General features: G+C 41.1%; 1 protein-coding gene across 3 annotated transcripts in view; it reads left to right on the top strand.

Annotated features, from left to right (window-relative positions):
- The first annotated feature begins 3,846 nt into the window (after positions 1–3,846).
- Positions 3,847–17,194, top strand: part of WDR11 (WD repeat domain 11) — a 37,395-nt gene continuing 24,047 nt past the window's right edge. For 2 of the 3 annotated variants that reach the window (XM_050339285.1, XM_050339295.1), the window contains exons 1-9: positions 3,847–4,004; positions 5,043–5,154; positions 8,994–9,147; positions 11,170–11,343; positions 12,156–12,342; positions 13,666–13,831; positions 14,180–14,294; positions 15,214–15,409; positions 16,333–16,436. In XM_050339285.1, coding sequence (XP_050195242.1) covers positions 3,919–4,004; positions 5,043–5,154; positions 8,994–9,147; positions 11,170–11,343; positions 12,156–12,342; positions 13,666–13,831; positions 14,180–14,294; positions 15,214–15,409; positions 16,333–16,436 — 1,294 coding nt within the window. In that variant the 5' untranslated portion in view covers positions 3,847–3,918. Of the gene's footprint in view, positions 4,005–5,042; positions 5,162–8,993; positions 9,148–11,169; positions 11,344–12,155; positions 12,343–13,665; positions 13,832–14,179; positions 14,295–15,213; positions 15,410–16,332; positions 16,437–17,194 lie in introns of those variants that run through there. The other variant, XM_050339302.1, reaches the window with a different exon arrangement.

A 17,194-nucleotide genomic window follows, 5' to 3' on the forward strand; every position in this document is an offset into this window, starting at 1 on the left:
TTGTCCTGCCTTGGCAAAAAGATCCTCTCCATGCTGCCTTGTAGCCCCTTTATGCACTGGAACCTTCTCTTCCCCAGGGTGAACAACCCCAGCTCTCTCAGACTGTGTTCACAGCACAGCTGCTCCAGCCCAGGACACATTTGGTTTTCTGGGCTGCAAAAAACACATTGCTGGGTCGTGTCAAGCCTCTCAACGCTTCTGTTTCAAGGTATTTGACAAACTATTATGTCAGCCAAGGCTGATGCAGCAGTAATTTACCCGTTCAAGATTATTAGTTAATTATTTCATGGCACCAGTACTTGGAAGAGATGTTGCCTGGGTAACCGAATAATCCCCTCTTCTCTTTCCAAAAGTTTTAAAGCTTGTATGATTTCTTTCATCCCTCATTCAGGGGATTAAGCCAGCCCAGTATTTGGCCCAGCATCATTACACTGTTTGGTTCCAACTCCTGGAGTATCAAAGGACTCTTCCCTTAATAACTGTCCCTAAATGAGGTTACCTGAAATCACACCTGAAACCCAAAGATTTAAATTCAATGAAAAGTCTCTTGAACAATGGCAGGCTGAAAATCTAATGCAGCTGTGAACTCAGCTACACTGATGTGTTTCAGGGAGGGAGATAAATGCTCACCAGAAGAAATCTTTATGGAAAGGATCATAAAGAAATATAAGGGCCAGAGCCTCTTGGTGATTGTGTTCGAGCAGTCACGGGTACTTAAGGCTGGGATGAAATCAGAAAGCAATGGCACAAAACTGGCACCACAGAAAGTAAGTCTAATATGTGAATTAAACATTAATTTGTTCTAAGTTTCATCATCTTTTTGAACCCTTAAAAAAAAAAAAAAGGAGAAATGCTTAGGCCTAAGGAAAATATTTTCAGGAAAAAAAAAAAAGAAAAACAGAACAGCAGACCACTTGAGAAGGTTTTCCTTTGGTGACACTTGTTCAAAACAAAATGAGCATGCAGGCAAGTCATTAGATCTCTCTTCATAGTTTGCTCCACCTCTGAGATTTTAAATGTACATGACCAGCAAGTTCAGTGGAACTCTCCTCACTTGGAGGAGAGTTTCTGGACAATTTTAAACTTTTGAGTTGAAAACATTTGGGAAGGAAAACAAGCATTTGAGTCCTTGATTAAAGCCATCTGGTTTTGCATCAAGCTGATAGCGTTCTAGGTGCTAAATATTCCACACTCTGAAATCCATATATTGATTTTATTTTTATGGTAATTTTAGCAGAACTCTGAAGCCTCAGAAATAGAAGCTCTTTCATCAAACCCACTTATTTAATCTTTTTCCAAAAATACAACATGAAATGTAAAGATCCCTATTAGGATTTTCAAGTTAGGCTGTGATTAAATGAGTCTGCACTTTAGATATACCCCCTTTGCAAATATAACCATGCCCCATAGCATGTATGACTTGGTTACACACCCTGACTTCAGACTGGGGTTTGGATAATGGGATGCAACACTGCACAGTCCCAGAACGTGGGGGGTTCACCAGTGGATCCCAGGAGCTCCTGCAGCTCTGACTTAAGGCCATGGAAATTAAAGAGGTCCCAGAAGCTTTCACAGGATTATTCCTGCAGTAATTACTATATCAAAAAGAAACCTAAAAGAGGGAGGCCGTACACATCTCTCTATTTTGGTTCCACTTCTTGTTCAAACTCACAGAAAAACTATTTACAGTTCATGAGCCAAAAGCTATGCAAAATCACAATTCTCATTTATTTAATCATTAGTTTTTTATGTTTTTTATGCTCACCAACAACTTTATTTTCCATGTGCACTTTCTCGGGACCATTGGAGCTCAAGCTGTCTGGAATGAAGTCTCTCCCACTGGGTTTCATATCTTGGGCACCTGATAGTCCCAGAGGTTTCAGTGGGTTTAATGGCATTACAGACTTGATATTTATTACATATATATTTATAATGTATCCACAGCCCAAATTGTATCACTGTATTTACAGATGAGGGAGAGGACTGAGTGCCTTGATGTATTTTGCATTCTTCCTCATCTCCTCTCCACCCCTCTGATGAATCTTCTGTCTGCATTTGTCTGGCGTACACCCCTTATTTTCACCCCGCTGTCTGACCCTGAAAACTAGTCTTAGATTCTTAGTTTTTCAACAAATTTGGTGACACAGCCCTCATGTCCTCTTTTTCCCCCCTTTTTTTCTGATATCTGTGCTTATCTTCAGCTCCCTGAAAGTATCTATTTCTTTTAAGCGTCTCACTTATCGCTTGGTTTTCTGATGTCAAGAAAATGGATAGAAAACTGTTGAGAAGATCCTCTTGTTCTATTGTGCAAGTTTCAAAGGACCATTCTCAAAAATCATCCCAATCCAATAAAACAAGATCTCCAAATCCTCCAAAAGTATGAGCAGCAGCAGGCTGTCCAAGGACACTGAATAAAAACACACAATTAGCAAACAATAAGTAAAATTAATGAAGATACTCAGGCTTTCACAAAATTGATCTCTGGAGGTGTAGATCATGTTGTCCTGAAATGATAACAAAGAAAAGGGAACAAAAAAGCCCTTTACTGCTCCAAACAGTGAATTTTCAGTGTTAAGAGTAAAGAGAGATCTTTTGGGATGAGATGGTTTCGAGAAATTAGTTCCAATGTTAAAGTGACCCGAAAATGGTACTGAGCAATGTAGCGTGTCTCAAGAGCAGCTTTCTTTAGAAGAGAGCTGGAAAAGGTGTCAGCTGCAGGTTGTTTCTTGAGTTTCCCACTTGCACAAATTCAGCTGTGATCAGAATGAAAAGAGGGAAAAAGAGGCTCAGCATTACTGAATCTTCTGTGACAAAGTGACACTGCAGCACTAAAAACCTGTGGCTGGCATTACATCCTTGCCGTGTCTGGCCATCTAGTGGCATCTTTGTCTCTACAGAATATAACAAGTAAACAATTATTATTATCTTGAAGAGAAACAAAGAGTACATGTATGTTAAATAACGTGCCTGGAGCTACGTGATCCTAGTCACCTTATTAATCCTGTGGCACAGGAAATTATTTTGGAAGCCTCACAGAATCAATTAGGTTGGAAAAGACCACTCAGATCACCGAGTCCAACCTCAGTGCTCTGCAGCCTGGTGTGCCCCAGGGCAAGTGCGCAGTACTCTTGCTCAGGGATGTGTTATCCCAGGTGGCTTTTCCTGGCACCAGGGACAGCTTGGGGACAGGGCTTGGTGCCTTGTGGTGCTGCAACACAGTGAGGACAACCTTCACTGTCCAAATAGCTGGAGATGGGTCGAGGAACTCTGTTCCTGCTGGGGTGTCTCAGGGGCACAGCTGTCCCTGGAGCTGCTCGGCCAAGGAGCCTTTCCCTTCCCACCCGTGTGATGGACAACCAACACAGCTCCCAGCCCCAGGGGCTGTCCTGGGGTGTCCCTGCTGCGTCCAGTTCTGGGCTGTTCCGTACAGAAAAGAAAAGGAGCTGCTGGAGAGGGCCCAGAAGAAGCCACGAAGATGATGAGGGGTCTGGAGCATCTCTGTTACGAGGAGAGACTGCGGGAGAGTTTAGTCTAGAGAAGAGAAGACTGAGAGGGGATCTCGTTAATGCACATAAACATCTCCAGGGCAGGTGCCAAGAGGACGGCGCCAGGCTCCTGTCGGTGGTGCCCTGCGGCAGGACGAGGAGCACCGACCGTAAACCTCAACACGAGGAGGAACATCCCGCACACCCCCGCACACCCCGCACACCCCGCACCGCCGGGCGGGGCAGGGCGGCCCCGGAACGGCCGTTCCCGAGCCGCGGGGCCCCGGCGGAGGCCGGAGCGGCGGCGGAGCCGAGGCGGTGCTTCCTGCGGGGCGGTGCCGGGGCTGGGGCCGCTCGGCAGCGGTGCCGGGGCTGGGGCAGCCCCGCCGGGCTCCGTGCCGGGCTCCGTGCCGGGCTCCGTGCCGGGCTCGCCATGCAGCGCTTCACCGTCAACATCAAGCTGCCGGCGCGGACCCTGACGGGCGCCCTCAGCGCGCCCAACCGCGGCGCCGCCGACTGGTGAGGGGCGGGCGGCGGGCAGGGGGGTCCCGGCCCTTCGCTGTGCCTGGCACTGCTCCCTCCCGCTCCGCCGGCACCGGCGGGTCCGCGCAGCCCGCTGTGCGGAGCGGGGATGGCCGTGGGTCCCGGGGAGGCCGCAGGAAGGAGCTGCTGCTGCCAGCGCTGTGCGGGAACAAAGCCACGGGCGGGCACGGCCCGGGCCCTGCCGGCTGCGGCGTTCGGGTTGTAAGAGAGGAGGTTTGGATTAGATATTAGGAAGAAAATATTCGCTGTGAGGGTGGGGAGGCCCTGGCACAGAGTGCCCAGAGAAGCTGTGGCTGCCCCTGGATCCCTGGAAGTGTCCAAGGCCAGGCTGGACGGGGCTTGGAGCACCCCGGGCTGGTGGAAGGTGTCCCTGCCCATGGCAGGGAGTGGCACTGGGTGGGCTTCAAGGTCCCTTCCAACCCAAAGCAGGCTGTGATTCTGTGATAAACTTCTTAAGTCACACAGGCCTCAGCGGATTTCCACTGTTACTGTAATAAGTGTTTACATGCTACAGTTATAAATGTTTACATGTTACTGTAATAAATGTTTACATGCTACAGTTATAAATGTTTACATGTTACTGTAATAAATGTTTACATGCTACAGTAATAAATGTTTACATGCTACTTTTTGTTCTCAGAATAAACAAATAAACAAAGGAGATGCAATTGATTGTATAGCGGCAAATATGTATTTCTTACCTCTGTTCTTACGTGTAAAGTTTGGGAATGCTCTTCGTGAATTCCTGTGCAATGTCTTAAATTTACAGAAGAGGATTTTCACAGATGGGCACCGAGAGATGCTTTTTGGTGGCTGAGGGTTCTCTTTCAGCAGACATGCAATGGCATTTTATAGTGCTTGTATGTTATTAAACAGTATTTACCAGCTGGTAAACATCAAATATTGTGTCCAGTAGCATACATCCAACTCAGCAAAAAAAAAAAAAAGTTTCGTGCTTGATGTGCAGAGCTGTTGTTGTTTTCTGTTTGTTGATGATGACATGTGCTTTTCCAGGGGCTGGCAAGGCTTGATTGCGTATGGATGTCATTCCCTCGTGCTGATAGTGGATGCCAATACTGCTCAGACTTTGCAGGTTCTGGAGAGACACAAAGCTAGCGTTGTCAAGGTGAGATGTACGTGTTTTAAGGTGTGTTACTTGATTCTGGTGTATATGTTATTTTTCTAAATCACTGTAAATACTTGACCTGATATTGCACTTGATTTTCAGATAAAATGTGTTGTAAAATAGCCATATTTTACAAGATCTCTGTTGCAGCTGAGTCAAACCATACATACTGAAATTTGAGCTGAGGTTGATGGTGTATCTTTATAGAATACATAGAGGTTATTTAATATCTAGGAAAATCTGTTAGTGTTGCAGAACACAGAAATGTTTTTAGGAAATCTTTTTAACAATTTCAAATGAACATTACAAAATATCAAATGAAGCTCTTTGCTGATGCCCTTTCTGATCTTCCCTATGGGGGGAAGGGCACCTTTTGTCTAGAAAGTTACTTTTGAGCTTTTTCTTCTGTTCCTACCTGGAGAACAGGAACAATAGCAGACAAAACTGAACATTTATTGTAGTGATAGAAACTGGCTAAGATTTAAGTTCAAGTGTAGGGTACCTGTACTTTCCTTTGAAGGTCCTTGACTTGAAATTGCCGAGTTTGAGTCAAGTGTGGAACAGGATGTATTTCTTTGATGCATCATTTCTTTGATTGTGGACAATGACAGATTCAGTTGGGGTTTGGGGGAATGTTTGGCTGGCAGATGTAATGTTTAATAGCCCTTGGCCCAAGTGCTGTTTTAGAAGGCAGTCAGTAATGTGAGAAGAATAATATGTTATTAGGTAGGGGGATTTTGGTGGGGTTTTTTTTGTAGTAAGGGGTTGAACGTGCCTTCTGCAAATCACACATTATTTTTTCCCACATGGAATTTTCTTTAAATAGACCATTTTCATATAGGTTGTATCAGACGTGGCCACTCTGGTATTTTAAAATTAAACACAATTATTTTATCTTTAGGTTTGATAATTTACTGGCTTCTGAGCTATCATGTTATGACGATTTCTTTCTGCACACTAAAGAGCTTCAATTTTCTGGTGAATGGCTTTGAAATTTCAGGATGTTCAGTAGTTGATGTTGCTTATGTATCTTTATATGGTATAATGTATATTTCTGTGCTACAGAGTCCAGTTAAGTGAGCTTAATAATAACAATAATAATAATAATAACAATAATTGGACTGCTCAAATCCTAAGTAAAAATATTGGGTAGGGCAAAACTGATACAGGTCCGTGCAAGATCTTGGCCAAGAGTCACGCAGATAATGACATTGTAGCTTTTTAAAATGATTGGAAAGTTCAGGAATTAGTTTTACTTGGTTTGCTTGATTAGAGAGAATTTCTAACTGACAGGCAAAAAAAAAAAAAAAAGGAAGTTAGAAGGGTTAGGGTTCAAAACAGATATTTTATGTCATTTTTTGAGAGCAAAGGTGTGGACATGGTAACAAGCACAGAGTCAGTGGCACTCTGGGCAGCAATACCTGTGCTTGCCTTTTGGCAACTTGTTTTTTGTCTTCCAGCTGCCCTGTAAAGTGAATAAATCAATTCCCATGTCTATAATTGTGTAAAAAAGGAGAAAACTTGAGTGGCCTGGAGGTGTCAGCAATAATGATGGCTCTGCTTTGCTGAGTTTTCACTTAGCTTAGATAATAAATTGTAGCACAGTTAGTTTTTTGATCCATGCAGTGATAGCATCTTAATGTGTTTTGGGTATTTGAGAAGTAGCATCATTTCAGTAGGAAACCAAATGCTGAAGTCCATTAATTTAGAAGATAATTTTTCCAAACTACCTGAAGCTTTATGAACAGAAAGAGACTGTAAGAAAATGGCTAATTTATTTGTAAGGTGGAAGAATGAAAAGAAATCCCCTTCTACTTTAAGAAACAGGTATTATACAAGAAATTATTATGAGGCCATGATCACTGCAGATACCTTTACACTTATAACAAATTTTCTTCCATTCCTAATTTTTTTTTAAGAGTTTATAAATGCTGGGAGTGTAAATAAACTGGAGGGGATCTGAAAGAAGCCTGCAGTGTGTCTGACAAACTCTTTGTCATAGAGGCTCCCACCAGCAAACTCAGTGTTCCAGGGACCTTCTCCTCAAGAACCTGTGCTGAAAAATGTCAAAACACAACACATCTGTAATTAAAAAAGCAAATTAAAAAGCAATTGGTTCCTAATCCTTCTGCAGTCCATTTTACTGTTTTTCTTTAAATACTTCCTGGCCTTTGGCTGTCATAGCTGTGTCTGGAATAGGTAATGGATTCCCTGAGAATTAATCTGTGTTAGTTGTCCACCTGTACAAAAGGTGTTTGTAGGAGACTGCTGGCTTTGTACAGAGTGGATTATAAATAGTTTTACCTTTAGAAAGAGTACTTGAAAGCGTGCTTCTACAGAGGAAAATCTAATTACAAGAGAAAGGTTTTGATCTGGCACTAGAATGGGAGGACTGACATTACATTTGTATCCTTTTTGATGTATTAATAAACAGAGATAGTAAGGCTTTACAAAGTGAGGTGAGGTAGATTGTGAACATTTAAAAAAATCATCTCTGGTTTGTGTTTCTGACTGTTACTGCTGTATTTTGAAGTCAGGGTAGACAGGCAGTGACCAATATCATAAGAAATAATTTCTTTTAGCAGAGGGTCAGGTCTTTAGATTTATGTTGTGAAGATCTCCTTTTTGTTGTTCATAACTTGGTGACAACTCCTCCCTTGAGAAATGATGTCTTCCAGACTTGGAATTTGCTTTGAAGTAATAAGTATTTAACTGAGGAATAAATAGCTTTGTGGATTTTTACAATTACAGTAATTGCAGATGTCCTCATGGGTGATTCTTTTTGGAACAGCAGGGAAGCAGGAATTGCAGAAACCAAATTTGTAGGTAGAGAAGAGTCTGTCTAGAATTCTTTGTGTTTCAGGTAGAAACATGCTCTGAGTTTATAACTCCAAAAGTTCTGGGTTTGGCCTCCCCTTATCTCTGTCAGGTGGGGTGACAGCACACAGGCAGCTGTGGTGGGATTTTTGTAGCAGGTAAATTCCCATTAGCTTTGCATTAAGGTTTCTTTGTTCTGCCAGTGTCTTCAGTCTCTCCTAGGGACAGAAGTTCACCTTAAAACCAGGTAGCAAAACAGCTCCATGTTAAAATGATAAGGGAGAAATCAGTCTTATCTATGCCCTTATAACTGGGGAAGACTTGTAGACAAAATGTTTCAGATTTCAAGACACAGGGTTTTCACAGGTATTGCCAACTTGCAAGCCCATGCAGCTTGAAATCCCAAAGCAGAAAGTGGTGTGTGGAAATCAGTGTGCTGAAAAGGACTGAAAAGTCAGCAAATGTCAATAATAGCTTCTTTATTTTATTATTTAGCTATGAGACAACAAATAGATGTAAGACTTAACCTTCCTTCCTCCCCAGTACCATAATATACCTATATTTGTCAGATTATAACAATGACATGTTTTAGGATGTATATAAAAGCTGGATGATAATTTTCCCACCTCCATTTGTTTGGAAATCAGTTGGTACAGGTTTGTGGATGCCCACAGGACCTTAAATATTGCCACTTAGTTTCCTGTAAATATTTGAGTAAACTCTTTATGTACATAACATGTATGTTTGGGCTGCTGTAGTTACCTTCAGGAACAAGGTTTGTTTATTTAGGTAATTTGAGAATATCAGCCGTGCAGTCACGCAGCAAAGTTGGGACCTACCTTTAAATTTGCACAAGCAATGGAAGCTTAAAGGTATTTTACACAGCTGCTGTTGCCACGAACTGTTACAGTGCTTTTCACTGAGTTCATTATTCTTTGTTTATCCACCTGAAGGGTGTGCAGTGTGGTGTCTGTGTTATATGTGCTTGTCCCCTTTTGACTGGTGTCCCCCTGTGTGTTCAGGTGAAATGGGCTAAGGAAAATTACCACCACAACGTGGGCTCCCCATACTCCCTGCGCTTGGCGTCCGCCGACGCCACCGGCAAGATCATCGTGTGGGATGTGGCGACGGGAACGGCTCGCTGTGAGATACAGGAGCATTCAAAACCAATCCAAGGTAAGGGGAGGGCACGGGGGAGCATTTTGGGTGCAAACCCACCACCTGTATTTTATAAACCATGCTCAGTTTTGGCAGTGATTTCTGCTGTTGGCATCGCCAGCCTTCTGTGCATTTGCTGGCTCTTTTTATGAGATGTAAGATTTGCTGTCTCCCAGAGGAATGCTGTGAGATTTAATTCATTAGGGTAATGTTTTCCAGGACAAAATGTTAGAATCTATTTTTTATGAATGTTATGGATTGCAGTAATAACATTTACGGTGTCAGCTGCATCTTCCTGCTTTGCAACTGGGGTTGTGGTGTGGTTGGAATTGCACCTGAGTGCTGCTGCCATCCGAGGGGGTGCAGTGCTTTAACAGCATTACATTTGTGTAAATTAAAGGTTTTCATTGGGCACATATATTTGGACAGATAGCTCATTATGTAGCTACTTCTGATCAAATATATTAATATGATAACATACATTTGCAGTGTAAGCAGAGAGAGAAGGTTTTTTTGAGCATTTCAGCTATTCCAAAAACTTGTGATGATGTTTATGTTATACTTGGTGGGTTTTTTAAACTCTGTTATATGAAAGCCCACTTATGAAAATAAGTTCTTTGGGTTTTGTTATTCTGATTTTATAAATCCTGTGAAAGAAGCTATAATATTGTAAGTCTGCTAGTGAGTCACTGAACACTTTTTGTATTGACTGCAGTTAATTTTGTTAGTTTTATTAATTCTTGTTTGTGTGTGCATTATGAGTTGGGTTTTATTTACTCCTGACACCAATTCACTGAATATTTGGTGGAGTTTTGATGGAGAAATTTGGAGATTTGGAAATTTGATTTTTTTTCAGACCCAGTGAAGGCTTTCCAAGCTTCTGGGCAAGGAAAAAGGCTAATAAGCAACAGAATTAAAATTCTGGTTTGTGCTCACTCGCTGATTTGATTCAGCAATAACCTCTAACAAAAGCAGCTTCTTTTCCTTTCCTTTCCATGTGTTTCTGAGGCCTCTGACTTTCTCCAAGCTGTAGAAAGTGATGCAAACACAGAGACTGAGCAGAGTGATCTGGTTGTCTGGGTTATCTGCGAGAGCTCTGTGGGATAACAGCTGGAGCCTCACGAAAAAAGCCTCACACTGTTCTCCTCGCTCTTTCAGGAGGAGAAATGTGGTGCATCAGTGAGTAAGGCACTCTCCTTTTATTTGATGCTAACTTTGCATCCAGCTGAGAAGGAGTTAAACCTTTTTTTAACTTCCAGGGTAACAGGTTTGGACACACATGGCTGCTTATTTTTTCCTTTTCTTTACTGTGAAACCCAGGGAAAAGCACTTACCAGCTGGGAAAAGGCTGAACTGATAAAACAGAAGAACAGCTGAGGAAGGAAGGTGTTTTTTTTAACATCTTAAGGTGTCTGACCTGTAGAGAAGCTGTGAGTTGGTGAGGTCATGTTTTGAGTGGTGGGAGCTGCACTGGGGTGCCTTCACCCATTGCCTGCCTGACCCATCATGTTGTCTAAACCACTGCCCAAGGAGCACGTAGGGAGCTCTAATACAGCTCCTTTCAAGGGACTGAGGTGTCTCTCTGTTCTTATTGACAGAAAACATAGTCTTTTATGTCCTTTTATATGGAATGTTTAAATGATGGCCAGCTTTGAGGATGGGCAATCACACTCCTTCAGAGTGACCCTGTTATTGAGCACTGTACTTGTGTTCTTGGCTGAGTGTTACAGTCAGATTCATTTTAGTCTTGAACTCAAGACTCTGATTAAAAAATGTTTGAAGTGGAGAAGACATTTGTTTCCAGGTCCAATACTGATACCATCTCAGATATTAATTTTAGGTGGTGTTATTGGGTCGTGGTGTCTTCCCAGATATTAATTGGGATGGTGTATGGTTCTTTCCATTTTGACTCTGCAGTTGTTCTGTACAGTACAGTGGTTCCATTAAAGACAAGGCACAGAAGAAGAGTAGTTTTAAAATAGAACAACTTTTTTTTTTTTAAAAATTATTTCACTGTTATTCCTTCTTTTCTTTTGACAGACATGCAGTGGTTGTGGAATCAAGATGCTTCCAGAGATTTGCTGCTTGCAGTTCACCCCCCTAACTATATTGTACTGTGGAATGCAGACACAGGCACCAAACTTTGGAAGAAAAGTTATGCTGAAAATATCCTGTCTTTCTCATTTGACCCCTTTGATCCATCACACTTGGCCTGTAAGTTTATCTGCATGAAACAGCGAGACCTGGTTGTGTGTGACCAGGAAGGCAAGTCCAGAGAGAAAATAAAACATAAAAAAGTATAATAGGATGGCTGCTGAGGGAGAATCCAGTGAGATAAATAGACCAAGAATAAATGTTGTTTTCAACAGAAAGGATTTCTTTTTAAGGAATGCAGTGTGAGCATCAGCTTCAGAAGCAATTCAGATGTCAAGGGGGACGTGGGGAAGATTTATTCCTTTTAGCAGAAAGAAACTGAGAGAAATAAGAGAGTCACCATTCTCTTCTCGAGTTTAGCTCCATCAGTCCTGATCTGTAATGAGACAGCAAAGTTTGAGGCCATGTGATTTTGGGAGGTTTTTATCTGCAATACCATTCAGCCTTCTGTGGCCATCTTAGTTATACAGCTGAGCCAAAACTTTGTGCTGCAGCATAAATGACATGAGTTAATAATTCTTTGAGAACAAAAAATGGTGATACAGCCAATGTGCACAACTCTTCTATTTGCACTGGGAAGCTTAAAAAAAACCAGTTTATGGGAGAGAATAACTGAGTTTCTGCCAGTAATTCAGTGTTTTTTAGTATAAACTTAATTTTGTAAGGTGAGTTGTGTGGATATTAATTAATTGTAATGTGCCATCTGCTGCTTTTTCAGTAGAACGTGCTGGTTGTCTAGAATGAAGAGTTTTCTACCTGATAGAGTATTATTAAAGTTATTAGCATTTCTCCTCACTCAGATGTCATTAAACTGCAATGTCACAGTTGAATTGCAGATTGAATTTTGCTCTTAATATTTTTTCTTGCTGCAGTGCTCACCAGTGAAGGAATCGTGTTCATCTCTGACTTCTCTCCTTCCAAAGCTCCTGCCAGCTCAGGGAAGAAAGTTTACATCTCTAGTCCCCATTCCAGTCCCTCTCACAACAAGCTGGCTGCTGCTACAGGGGCCAAAAAGGCCCTTGACAAAGTAAAAATCTTAATCAGCAATGAGAAACCAAGGTAGGTTGCAAATATTTCTTCCCAGATGATGTATACCTGTATATCTTATAGATATAATAGCCTATAAGGTAATTGGTTTAAAAAAGAGAAGATTTACTAGGGTAGGCAGATGGATGGATATCCTATGTGAGGGCAATATTTAGGAATAGAACATTCTCATCCAGTCCTGCTCATAAAAACAGCCATATTATCTCAACATGTTTTATAGAAGTCAAATGACATCATTTTCTCCTTTTGCTGACAGAGTTTTATGCAGGTGTAAATTCAGAAACGGCTTTCTTATTGGGGAAAAAAAAAAAAAGGATGAAAATGAGCTGCCATAATTCATTTTGATTGTGGATTGAGGAGTGATATAGCTAGAGAATAAAAATTATGCAGGTACCTGATGAAGAGTTGTCATTCTAATGCTGTACATCATACTGCAGCAGGAGGCATTTTGTAAATGATTAGTGTATAAATGAAATCAGAATTTATGGATTGCATTCCTACCTGTGTATTTTCTGCCCTTCTAAAACTTAAGTTGTTGCATTTTGAGATTTGTGGGGTTTTAGAAGAGTTTAAGGAAGAAACTCTGAGGAAAGAGGAGCAGGAGATTGTCAGGGAAGTGCAGACAAAAGGGTGTCCCAAAGCAAGGAATGAGGTGCAGGAGGTGTGTGAAGAGGTTTAGTGTGTGGTGGAACGAGGAGATTAAAAACTAACACAACCCCTCAAAGGGATCATCCATAAAATGAGTTCAGAGGCTTTGGAAACTGAGCACAGGATGAGGATGATTTTCATCAACAGGACCCAAGTTCATTGGATTCCATGTCCCTGAGGAGCCCCTTTATGTTGCATTTAATCCCCTGTTTGCCTTTCATAAAATGATGAACTTTCCTGCTCTTTGCTACTTGCTCTGAGTTTTGAAGGCTGAGATTCTTGATATGCTGGTTCAGTTCATTTCAAAACAAAGTAATATGCATAACAGTATAAAAACTGGAGTAAGCAATATGTTTGAGGGTAATTTCCCATGAATGTCAGTAAATGTCAGGGCAGCCAAGCACTGTTCCTAAGTGAATTGCTTTGTGTGTGAGGTGTGCAAGAGTTACACTTGTTCCATTTGAATGAAATGCTCTTTTTAAAATTGCTCTATAATCTTATTTAGACAAAAGCCAACAGAAGGTGTTTTTGGGACTCAGTGATGCTGTAGCAGTTAAATGGAAATCTGCAGTTGCCTCGTGATCAAGATAGGGGTTACTTGAACAAAAAATGAAGCTGCAGGAAAAATGATGCTGTTAGTTTTATTTTGACACAACCTGATCAACGTTTACATCTGACATTTTGCAGCGCTGAATCTGTAACACTCAACGACTGTCTCCAGTTGTCATATTTGCCTTCCAAGAGGAACTACATGCTCTTATTGTATCCCAGAGAGATCCTGATTCTGGACTTGGAAGTGAATCAGACAGTGGGTGTGATTGCCATTGAAAGAACAGGTGTGCCTTTCATCCAGGTAATGAAGATTTGATGGGGTTTTATCACTGAAATAGTTTATTGAGATCACAGACGGGTTGGGGATCTGCTGATAGTTGTGTTTGGTTAGTTCTAGAGAATGAAAGTATGTTAGTTCATCGGGGGGAAAAACATCCTCTGAACCAGCAAACAGTTCAAACCAAACCTTTCATTAATTTTTCACATTAATTGACTTCCTCAGCCCCAAGTCCCACAGCTAAAAAAAAAAATCCTGGAAATGTTGCATTGATGGTAACATCTTTTATGACTTGCATGTTGTTATTTGCCAGGGCCCTTTGCAAAGGTTAATATTTGGATACTGTAATAGAATGTGTGTGTGTCTGTGCAGGTAATTCCTTGTTTCCAGAGGGATGGGTTGTTTTGCCTCCATGAAAATGGTTGTATAACTCTGAGGGTTCGCAGATCCAACTGCAGCTTAACTGGATCTCCAAGTGAAGAGCCAGGTAAGTTTTCTGTCAAAAACATCCTGAAATGAACTTCGATGCATTTTAATTAATAATTAACACCAGTATTAACCATCATGCATCATATAGCATGGTGAATTACAGCCCTCCTAGTGCTTTTCCCCTTATGCATTGAATTTAAATTTAAATTTCTGCTGCTTTTTCCCCAAATGTTTTTTGACTTCTCTGATGTTAAGTGCAAAATAGATTATATTAATACCCTGAAAATCCTTTTATCACTAAATAATACTTTGATTATAAACTGGCTTAGCAGTCACAGATACAAGAATGTTATACATAAAAGATGAATAGTGTGTTCTTTTTATCTTTAAGAAGGGACATATTTTTCAGGCAAACACAAGGTTTTGGAAGTCATTTGGTAAATTGGAAAAACTGATTTTAGAACTAAGATATGGACTTTAGATTAATACCTAAATTATTAAACTTTTGTCTCTTTTATGAGATGTTGCTAAGAATGGTCTTTTAAATGTAATGGAGCAGATTGGAAAAAAGGGAAAACATAGTTCTGTAAATGTAAACAAGTGATGTTTTTTGGTTGGTTGGGTTTGGGCAGTTTTCTAATTTCTGGTGAGCTACATTCCTGGCTTCCAGGTCTGCCAATAAAGCTGGAGTCTTGGATTATGGAGAGCAGATGCACTCTGTGCCCAGATGTGAAGCAGTTACTTTTTAGGTTTTGGGAGATCCAGGTGGAATAAGATATTTGAAAGATAAAGTTACATTTTGAAGATCTCTTCAGAGCAAGATCAGTGGCTTTTGATTGCTTTTCCTCATTGCTGCCCAGGAAATGTGGATTTCAATCAGAGAGCTCAGCCCTGCCCCAAATGTGGTTCTGGTGATTGATCACATCCCACGTTTCTCACTCTGATGGTTTGTCCCGTGTGGGCCGTTGATGTTACAGATGCAGACCCAGTTCAGGAGCTGATTTATGATTTAAGAAGTCAGTGTGATGCCATCAGGGTGACAAAAACAGTCCGACCCTTCAGCATGGTGTGCTGCCCGGTGAATGAGAACTCTGCAGCTCTCATAGTCAGTGATGGCAGGGTGATGATCTGGGAATTAAAATCCAGTGTTTCTGGCAGAAATGCACGGAACAGGTAACGGGATTTATTTTTCCTGCCGCGGTTTCAATCTGTTACATTTACCATGATGTCCGTCCGTGGTTTTTTTGGATGTTGTGACATGTGCTGGGAATGAAAGGAAGAGGAACAAAACGTGCCATCCAAATAGATCGGTTCCCTTTCCTTGGGGAAGTGAAGGAACTGGATATGTGAGTCTTTAAAGAACTCCATTTCTAGAAGGGGGAAGGGTTTTCTTTCTGCTCTATTTGTGTGAATTTGACAGTGAGCAATTTGAAGCTGCACAGCAGGTGACTGGAATGTGGTGGTATAAACAATGTTTTTGTGTACAGAGCCTCTGGAATTGTAAGTTTTGAGCAGCCTCTGCAAATACCGTGTGAAGCAATATAATTCTTTGAACATTCAAGGTATTAAGGTCGTTCTGCTGCAATAAGCCTTGAAAGTACTGTTGAATAAAATAAATAACTTACTGCCATAAAAGAAATAGATTTCTTAGTGCACTTTCAAATGTCAGTAGTACCAGATTTTCAACTTAGATCCTTTTGTTGCTCAGCAGTGATTTAATATCTTTATTCTTGGTGTTCTCAGAAATACTGCTGGTTGTATTCCTTGTGCTGCATACCCAGGAAAGCTGTTTAAAATCCATGTGTTCCTGGGTTTTACTTCTCGTATCCTTAAGAGTAATTTCCAAAACATGGATCTTTGTCATAATTACACAACCCCCAAAAAATGTAATAACATTATAAGAGCCACTGAGCCTTGAGGATTGTGGATATGGTTGGATTGTGCTGCAGAGTAAAGCATATTTGGAATTGGCACAGAGTCTTTGGTGGATTTTGAAGGAGTCTTCCTTCATTAGCTCTCGATCCTGCTGGATTTGATGGTCCTGATGACAACTTGACTCTGTTTGCATTGGGAACCTCTTTTCATTTCTTTTACAGCAGTTCAAGTGCGTCACCTTTGTATTCCCCAGTCTCCTTCTGTGGAATTCCTGTGGGAGCATTCCAAAATAAACTTCCAGACCTCTCGTTAGACAACATGATTGGTAAGGATTGCTTTCATTCACGTGACAGGGTATTTTATTTTAAATCACTGTGCGTTTTAGCTTGAGAGCTGCATTTCTTAGAATAATTTTCTGTGCAGTTTAAATGCTAACTCTGAAATAAAAGAATTCCTGTTTGCTAAAGAAAATATCAAATGAATCCATTTGAGGACCAATGTTGAGGGCCAATGCTTCAATCTCTGAGGAAAAAAAAAAGTGTTTTCATTTTTTGATATTAATCTTAAAAGCCAGTTTATGTGACACATCCCAGCCATTTGAAATCTTCTTCAATATTGACAAATTTTTCATTAGGATGCTTAGGTTTATGTTATTAAACTAATTTTTGTTGGCAAAGCGACTCGTGCTGCTCAGAGATACAAAGGTGCAGCTTTGGAATAATTGCATTTGGAGAGAGGTGTCTGTATGAGCTGGTGTAGGTACCTTAACACATTTTCACTTTATCTCATGTGTTTAAAGATGCCATTAAGGGCATGAATTTTTAAGCCCAGGCTGGAAAAGGCTCTGAGCAGCTTGGTCTAGTGGAAGGTGTCTCTGCCCATGGCAGGGGGTTGGAACGAGATGAACTTTAAAATCCCTTCCAACCCAAACCGTCCTGTGATTCCCTGAATTTTTCTTGTAGCTGCTTTTCCTGTAGTCACTGACATCATAGCTAATGTTGGTTTTGTTCCTTACAACGTTTGGACTTGTTCAGCTGACTGCAGAATGTACTGCACTGGAATTACATCTTTTTTGGGCCTGTC

The sequence above is a fragment of the Myiozetetes cayanensis genome, unplaced genomic scaffold (genome assembly GCF_022539395.1).
Source record: "Myiozetetes cayanensis isolate MyiCay16 unplaced genomic scaffold, myiCay2020 scf10, whole genome shotgun sequence".
NCBI lineage: Eukaryota > Metazoa > Chordata > Aves > Passeriformes > Tyrannidae > Myiozetetes > Myiozetetes cayanensis.